General features: G+C 40.8%; 1 protein-coding gene across 1 annotated transcript; it reads right to left on the bottom strand.

Moving 5' to 3' along the window:
• Window positions 1-923: 923 nt before the first annotated feature.
• On the bottom strand, window positions 924-7,381 carry LOC120295414 (subtilisin-like protease SBT5.3). Its single transcript, XM_039316552.1, has 11 exons — window positions 7,227-7,381; window positions 6,944-7,053; window positions 6,750-6,847; window positions 6,153-6,317; window positions 5,942-6,050; window positions 3,174-3,711; window positions 2,749-2,846; window positions 2,366-2,611; window positions 2,111-2,225; window positions 1,815-2,028; window positions 924-1,574 (listed from the first exon to the last, which is right to left on the bottom strand). Exons 1-11 carry the CDS (start codon window positions 7,305-7,307, stop codon window positions 1,039-1,041), a joined length of 2,310 nt encoding a protein of 769 aa, XP_039172486.1. The 5' UTR covers window positions 7,308-7,381; the 3' UTR covers window positions 924-1,038.
• Window positions 7,382-9,500: the final 2,119 nt, after the last annotated feature.

Raw genomic sequence — 9,500 nt, 5'->3', positions numbered from 1 at the left:
AAAAGCACCATTCGTAAATAGGCTCAGCATCAATTTTAACCAAAGGCCATTCTCTAGAAACTACAGGAACAGCCCTTGAATGCCCTTAACAACAATAGGACTCCTTGCACGGCCTTGAAAGACTTCTTTTCACGGAACTTCTTAACCTTCAGGTGGAAAAGAACTGAAACAGCGAAACTTCATTTGTCTGTAGAATCGATGCTTGGTAGCTCCCTGGAGAGCCAACATTCTTCATAGTTTGAGCGACACCGTGATCGATCTTTACATATTGCAGCCTTCAAGTGGAGGATTGGAAATGGTGGTGAAAGTGTTTCTATGCTTCCAGCACGGGCTTTGATCTATGTGTCCACGTACTGCATAGCCTCCCTCCATCACAGTTTATGCCGGTTACTCACTCAGTGGCAATAGCAGCCCTGCTACGACCAGTAGCATTGGTTCCCTCATTTCCTTCTACCCCATTAATGTTCCTTTCTACCTCATTCACCGTATCATACAATGCCTTTGTCATGTTGCACTGCCGAAAGTGGGACCAGAAGTATACGCCAACTCTTATTGTATTAAAACTATGTGTTCTCATCTATTTCACATATTTCAGCTGTCATATCTACATCAGGTGACAATCAAAGAGGGAGCTTTGTTAAGAGACATTGATTTATCTCAGTCCATTGAGTCTTCTTTGAACTGACTGGCTGATTAGTCGTCCAAGCAAAGGGATAGTCTTCTGAAACTTCAGTTTTCCAAACAATGGATGAAGAGAAGCAGTAGCAGGATGCTCACGCAATAAATGAAGAAGAGAACAGAGTTCCTCTGCAGATGCAAAGTATGCTTGCATGCCTAAAATGCACAATGCTCTCATTATAAAGACCGATTAGCATTTAGATGAATAAAAAATTTATCTCCATCCTAGTTTCTGAATTAATAAGTTTTGAGACCTTATAATTTGCAAACCTTTATTTTAAATTCATGAAGCACCGTTCGTGAATAGGATTGACATCAATTTAATAAGAACGCCATTTTTCGGCACTATAATAACAGTCATCAGATGGCTTTCACAACAATAGGACTCCTCACATAATGTTCGGTGTCCGACCATATCAGCTCGCCAAACGAGTAGTCCCCAGTCACACTGGCTCCTTTCGCCTTCAGCACGACCTTGAAAGACTTCTTTTCATTAATCTTCTTGAACTTCAGGTAGGCTGGCTTGACAAGAACCGAAACTCCATTTGGTTCCAGTATCGACGCCCTGTAGGTCCCTGGCAAGCCAACGTTCTTCACAGTTCGAGTCACCATGATTGATCCCGAGAGCTTAGGAACCGTGATCGAAGGATAGTTGAAGTCTAGAAGACCAATGTGTTTCGAACAATTGTAGGCACCATCAGAGAACATCGAGATCTGCATTGCATTGTAGCCTAGAGAACACAAGAAGTTGAGATAATCTTTGATGCCCAGATCATAGACCAGGCCAGGGTCCATAGCACGGTTGGGTTGGATGTGTCCAGCTCCGTAACTGAATGGAGTCGCCTCGTAGAAGGAGTTATTCATGATCGATTCCATTGCATTATCTAGGATAGTTGCTGCAAGCAAACAGACGGGGGGCAAAGATATCAGTACGTTATGCATCTTGGAAACACCTATGGAACACCAGGCTAGTTAGTCATGACCATATTATGTACAGGTTCAGTTCGCATTGTTTTCAGTGGAGAATGCAAGGGCGGCAGGTTTGTCATTTTCACTCCCCTAAGGTTCGGGGTGCCCATCAGACATAGCAGTTGAGCTCAGAATGTAGTCGAAGTATATCATTCACTCATACTCACCACTCGTCATGATTGCCGATCGAATTGCAGCAGGACTCCATTCTGGATGTAGAGTTTTCAGAAGACCAGCAATTCCGGAAACATGAGGACACGACATCGAGGTGCCCGACACAGCATTAAAAGAGACCCGGCGTTTATCGAATTTCCTTTTCGTCGGCCCCACTGCTTCAGTGTAGGCAGCTATGACGCTGACTCCAGGTGCAGTTATATCCGGCTGGTCATAATCATGTCAGTAACTCAACTAGCTATTGTTACAAAAGCAGCGTGACTAAATCGGCGCTGAACCTTCAAAGTACCTTTAGAATTTCGGGTGTGATGGTGTTCGGCCCCTTTGAGGAAAAAGCCGCCATGAGTGGAGATGGCTTCACGCCCAAATTTGTCACTACGCGTGTGATCTGAGCAGTGGGAAACCTGTCGCAACGAAAGTTGCGCAAACACATCAAATCACGCGGACAGAAGTTATGCCGGCCTCATGAGCTCGACCAAGAACAACTTTTCGCCATGACAGAATCTGTCATTAGGGTGCAAAAGAGGAGCCTGTGTGCACTTACTTAGTTGATTTGATGTAACTGAAGATGGCGGCGCCGTCTCCGTAGTTGACGTGAGACGCGGGAAGGAAATGTGGGTATGCCTTGATTTCGTTTCCCAAAGACATATTGTTGGCAAGGACCATCCCGACCGCGCCGGCGAGGAAGGCCTTCTCTCCCTTGTCGATGCTCGCGTTTTCTCCCCAAAGGCAAACCAGGATCTTCCCCTTCACCTTCCTCGGATCAAGCGTTCCATTCTGGCAGAGTAGCCTGTCTTATGCAACCATAAACACGTAACAGTTAGCAATGGAGTATTCATCGAGCTGAGCAAAAGAGGTAAATCAATTTTTCAGCTGCAAAGGATAATGGCAAGATATCAATAGTGCGGAAATGGTTGTGATCCTTACGCTTCATCCGCTGAGACATGAGACAATCTAGCATCCGCTGCGCTGATCAGCTTGTAGAACTTGCCTCCAGGCAAGGATTTCGGTGATAAGCTCGCACCCTTCGGGGCAAAAGGAGAAAGCAAAAGGACACATATATACAGAATTAGCAGTTTCCCGGAATCAGAAACGCATTCAACACTGATTTACACAATCAAAATCCCCGACGCGATGTGACAAACAGTAAAACAGGCTTTATCTCTTGTCCAGATTAGCTTACGAACCGACGCAACAATTAAGGGTCATGCTCGATGAAATATCGCTAATCACCTTGCGGACATTCATCATTTGAACATGCGATTTCCAGTGCATTCGTATAGTTTTTCTAATTGGTAATGCGTGTGTCAAACCCTAAGAACAGCTTCACGGATTGAGAGAGGGAGTCTGACCTTGAATCGCCTCTGATCGCCAATCACCACGTAGTTGGAGAAATCCCTGTCCATGGTGCTTGCCGCCACCGTGATCAGCCAAGGCCAGATGTTCGAGACCGTCCCGTCGCTGGGCCCATCGTTCCCGGCCGAGCAAACCACGACGATGCCGTTTGTCACGGCATGGAAGGACCCGATCGCGATGCCATCGTTGAACAGTGGGGAGGGGGCGCCGCCGCCGAGGGAGACCGAGAGGACGTCCACGCCGTCGTGTATGGCGGCTTCGAAGCCGAACATAATGTCCGCGTCAAAGCACTCGCCGGCGGCGACCCGCGGCCCGCAGACCTTGTAGGCGGCAACCCGAGCCCTCGGGGAGCCACCCTTGGCGGTGCCTCGGCCGTAGCCAAAGACACTGGCGCCGGCGACAAAGTTGCCACCAGCGGTGGAGAGGGTGTGGGACCCGTGGCCTTCATAGTCGCGGGGCGTGTCGAAGAAGGCGTTGTGGGGCCCCACTGCGGCGGCGTAGCCTTTGTTGAAGTATCTGGCGCCGATGAGTTTCCTGCGGATCGACGATTCCGTTGGCGGGAGTTACTTTTGCATTTTCATTTTTCAAAATCTATGTCCAAAGTGAATGTGTACGAATAAAATAAAATAAAAAGATTAAAAAATTTGAAAAAAGGGTTGCCAAATTAATGTGTGAGAAGGAGATTTAGAAATAAGAAAATTGCTTACTTACAAATTCCGATTTCGCTTATTGAAGAAAAACAATAAAAAGTTAAAACGTTGAGAACGATTCATACTCTCCATGTACAATTTTCGGCCTCAGGTGTTGGAGTCCGAATGGTATAGTGCTAATTAAATTTCCATGCACCGAACTAGATGTATAAACATTGTTCGGTCAAAATTAGGTCATTCGCCTCATGTCATAAGAAATCATTTTCATTAAACCTCCATTTATTTCCCAGAAAATAAATAATTTTTTTAAAAATTCCTAGAAGTGATCACATACCAAAAAAAAAAAAAAAGAGAATGAATGGAAAATATTTTTATCGTTCATGAAAATATTTAAAGATAAACTATTATAAATAATGAAAATATTTTTTTTATTAATTATCATTGTAAGTAATAAAAGCGATCATTTTTAAAAATATTTTTAAATTATTTATATTTTATGAAATAAACGAAACCTGAAAGTAAGTTATAAATGAGAAACAGTAGGAGCTATAGACTAGAATTCTTCTTATTTCGCCGAACGATATTGTCCACTAGTCAAAGTAGCTGAAGCAAGATATGGTGCGCAAAAAGGCAGTCAACGAAAACGAAAGTCAACAATTATGGGTTTTTGATATCTTTTACCTAACCTGATTTTCCAGACAAAAACAAAAGTTTGAAAAGAAGAAAGAAAAGATTGTTCGGACCCAAGAGCTGGTCAAAGCGAAATGGCGGAGAGAAATGAGAATTGTCCGTTTTGAAGGAAGACAAAAAATATCAGGTGATGACAATGAAGGTGGAGATGAAGATAGTCACGTCTCGTGAAAGTCGGCCAATTCTTGAGAAAATAATAAAGGGAGGCAAAAAAATGGTTTCATATGTCAAATCGATTTTTTTTTTAAAAGGGAACATGTTTAATTAGATAACAACTTCTTCTTTTTTTATGTTACCTTGTTATGTAACTCTATGCAGATGAACACATTTTCAGATAACTCGAAGATTGCAAATAAATTCATCATTTGAGAAATTTACATAATAGACTTGGACCTAAAGAAAACCTTGATTTTCCAAAGGAAGGGTAAGTGGTTGCGCCACCAATGGTGTTACTCGAACTCAACAAGGCCGAGTTCAGGGCTTGACAACACCGGATATAGCATCATGAACCCTAACCAAATGTAGGGGTGAAGCAAGCTCGAGAGAGGAATTGACGTTGGGTGCTCGTGAAGTGGTCGATGACATTGGACGGCGAAAGTCACAACCAATAATTGGCGGGCCAATACAACTTCAAATGAAGTTTTACTTTTTCTTATTATAGATCCAAGAAAAAGGTAAAAATATAATAAAAGATGGATTCAACTTTATTGTGGAATGGATTAGATTCAATATTTAAGAATAGTTTAAGGGCCATATTAAATATATCAAAAGTTCAAGAATAATATTACACATTAAATTAAAGTTTAAAAACTATCATGATCATTGTCCCTCCTTTAATCATGTCTGTAGGTTGTATCGTACAAGTTGTTCGAAGAATGTCTTATTTCTATAGGTCTGTTTGCTTAAAAGAAAACTTTTTCCAGTAAATTTTTTTTTGACTTTCTAATATATGGATGACGGAAAATTAATCGATATACAAAAATATTTTTCATAAATTGAAAACAACATGCTTAAATTGGGAAAAACGACTTCCCTTATGATAAGAAGAAAATCATTTTCCCTAAATCATCCAACAAATGAGAAATAACCATTTTCTTTTATCACGAAGTTTTTAATAAAACAAAAGCGATCTAAGACCTAGTTTATAACCATGAAATAGTTCGAGTTAAAATAGTTCATAACATGGCCAACTCTATCTCGAAGAAATTTACCTTAAAAAGAAATGCTTAAAAGACTTCGGACACTACCACTAACCGCAGTACCAAAAGATATGATAGGAAAGTACCCTTTACCTTCTCGAAAGGAGCTGGGTGGAGAAAAGTCAGCGTTTAGAAAATGGCAACCTTTTTTTCTTTTTTCTTTTTTCCTTTCGGGGTTGAGCGAGGAAGGATAAGAAAGTGGGAGAGTGGGAGCAAGCAAAGAACCTGTTGCAGCGAAAGAGAGGATCCGTGTCGTTTTGGCAGATTCCTTTCCACTTTGGCGGAATCGGTCCCAACCCCTGGTCGCTAAAGCTCTTGGATTCCGGCCACGCCCCTGCATGCGCCAAAACCCCAATCGATCACATCTTCTTTCCCCATTTTTTGCCTGAGTCCAGATTCCCAATGAATAAATAAATAGTGGGTCGAAGTGGCTTGCCTGAGTCCAGATTCCCAATGATGATATCTTCACCAAATCGAGCCTTCTTCCAAATTGATTCGGAAGGAATCACGCCGTTCTGCTCGAGGCCTAGAAACTCCCACGATCTTGTTGTGTGAAGTTTCTTGCCCTGGTTCAGAAAAACCGACACCACTCTTGGGTGCTCTGCCAAAGATTAGAAAACCAACAATAAGCATTCAAGATGGAAAAGAAAAACTAAGTGCCTCCTTGGCGGAAAAACGAAATTCGAACAATTAGAGTTGATTTATTTAGCAATGTGACGGGCTAAGTTTGGATTTTCAATCGAATATTATTGATACACTTGACGCACGCGTCTTGTCAACTGCAATAGTCTTTCTCAAAGTTTCGTAGATGTGTAGAAACATTGCTCTTTTGTTAATTATTTGGAGGGTTTGCGCTATAAAAAAAAAAATGCATAGGATGGAACAACAAGCATTGTGGGAACCAAAGGTTGCACAACTTGTCATCAAGAAGCGCAAGTTGCACTCCAAGTTTACGATAGAAGCAAACAAAAAGACTGTTGTTTTCGGTGGTCAAAACTCCAAACCAAGGGAGAAAAAAGGGGTCGGAGCTTACTGGCGATTTGGGCAGCTACTTCATCTTCAAGAGTTGCGGCGAAGCCATTGATGTGCCTCGTGTACGAATAGAAGATGGCCTCCTCGGCGTCGTCCCGGCTATACAAAACATAGTCATCAATGCGTACTATAAACCGATAAGAAGAAGTACAAGAAGTGGTTGTGGTGAACTTTATCTGCATCGAAATGCAATACCTTCCCAAGAAAGAGCCAAGAAACTCATGGTGAGACTCCGTCACTCGACTCAGATCAGCCAATGAAGCGTCCCGGCCGTGCGAGTGAGATCCCAAGTAAACCACGTACGACTTCGATTCCACGCACACGGAGACACAAAAACAAAAAGAAAATATTCATGATGATGGTGATGATGAGATGATGATGATATCTGTTAAGATACGACCATCTTCAAACCAAGACTAAAATGGAGAGATTCCATCGTTAACGGAACAGTGCGAGGGCTTAGGCTTGGAGTGCTCACCTTTTTGGCAGCAAACGCGGGCGTCTGGTGCTGTGTTAACGAAAGAAGAAAGAGCACGAGAAGGTGAACGGAGAGGCTCATGGCAACTTCTCTCTGGAGGGCACTTGCATCACCCCCGTGCAGGAACAGTATAAAAGAAGCGAAGATGGCTGTGTTCTATTTATAAACTTAGTTGGCACAATTAAAAAATTTAAGACTGAATTGATAAAGGTATAAGAAGTTTAAGAATTTTTGGAATATTTTCCCATTTACAAACCTTGTTGCTCAATGATCAAAGAATAATCTAGAGACATGATAGAAGTGACATGACCGACTTGTCATTTTGCCTATATGGTATGCATTTCATGTTGAGGGCAAATTTAGCATTCGCCAAAAGGAAAACGAAAATGAAATTTAAAAAAAAAAAATGGTGGCCCCGAGGCATTGACAAGATATGAACCGTTCCTTCCTCTAAGATGTGAGTAGCTGATACTTTTAGCTAAATTTTTCAAACTAAATGAATATATTATTTGAAAATTATTGAATTTCGTGGAGCTAATGAGTGAATTAATACTCAAAACACAACGCAGCCCCTGTCTTCATATAGCGCATTAAGGTAGTAAATAATGCAGAGGCAAAGCTTTATGCTACATATAGAAAGATATCAGTGACTCTATGTACCACATACATAACACCAGTGCTTGCAAGGAATATACTTTCTATTGACCCCATTAAAATTTGCCAACACCGCATCCGAAGTATCCAATAGATGTCAATTGAAAGAGTTAGTTACTTTCTTGAGGAATAAATTTTCAATAAATATCTAAATTCGAACTCTATATGATCTCATATATATTTATATGCGTATTGAGATGATTTTTTTTCTTTCATTTTCAAAAGATGATATCTTTCTCGAGATAAGTTGAAAAAATATCAATCGTTCGTTGAATGGATAGGATCCCAATCCCATCATGTGCGAGTTTGCGGTCCGCATGCACATACGGGAGTTATCAATGCGATCGGTGAAAGGTCATTCTCGTTTTTTCCAACCCTTCTCTCTCTCTCTCCCTCTCACTCTCAAAGGTGCACGGCACGTGTAGTGATGCTTGTAGTGATATAATAAATGTTCTAAGCAAGACATTGGCAAGATGAATAGAACAAACTCCCAAGACCAAGACCTGCAACTTTGAAGTTTCTAGCCAAGAGCAGAGCATAGGGAGAGGGTCGCGACTAGCTAGAGAAGAAAGAAGGGGAAGAAAAACAAAGATAAAGAAAGGAAAAATAAAATAAAATAAATAAATTCAAAAAAATTAAAATATTATTAATGTTCACGTTAGCGTCGTCTATGCCATGTAGAAGGTTGACATCCACGTTAGTAATTTCATGCCTAAATAGGCCAGATGGACTCAATTGGCAAAAAACGTGAAAATGTTATAAATTCAGTTTGCACGATTAAAAGATTTAAGACTCGATTGGCAAAAGCATAATAAGTTTATGAATTTGTGGAAAATTTTCCAATTTACAAACCTTGGTGCTCAAAGAAACATGTAGAGACACAATAGAAGTGACACGACCGACTTGTCGTTTTGTCTAAATGGTATGCATTTCATGTTGAAGGCAAATTTTAGGATTCGCCAAAAGGAAAAGGACAACGAAATTTGAAAAAAAAAAAAAAAAATGGTGGCCTCGAGGCATTGACAGGATGTGAACCATTACTTCCTCCGGCATGCAAGTAGTTAATACTTTTAGCTAAATTCTTCAAACTAAATGTATATATTTTCTGAAAATTCTCGAATTTCGGGGAGCTAGTGGGTGAATTAATACTCAAAACACAACACAGCCCTTGTCTTTATATAGCACATTAAGGTAGTAGATAATGCAGAGGCAAAGCTTTATGCAACATATAGAGAGATATAAGTGACTCTATGTACCAAATACATAACACCAATGCTTGCAAGGAATGTACTTTCTATTGATTCTATTGAAATTTACCAACACCGCATCCGAAGTATCCAGTAGATGTCAATTGAAAGAGTTAGTTACTTTCTTGAGGAATAAATTTTCAATAAATATCTAAATTCGAACTCTATATGATCTCATATATATTTAGATGCGTATTGAGATGATTTTTTTTTTCATTTTCAAAAGATGACATCTTTCTCGAGATAAGTTGAAAAAATGTCGATCGTTCGTTGAATGGATAGGATCCCAATCCCATCATGTGCGAGTTTGCGGTCTGCAAGCACATACAAGAGTTATCGATGCGATTGATGAAAGGTCATTCTCGTTTTTTCC

This window comes from Eucalyptus grandis, chromosome 1, assembly GCF_016545825.1.
Source record: "Eucalyptus grandis isolate ANBG69807.140 chromosome 1, ASM1654582v1, whole genome shotgun sequence".
Classification (NCBI taxonomy): domain Eukaryota; kingdom Viridiplantae; phylum Streptophyta; class Magnoliopsida; order Myrtales; family Myrtaceae; genus Eucalyptus; species Eucalyptus grandis.
This window is presented reverse-complemented; position numbering and strand designations above follow the sequence as displayed.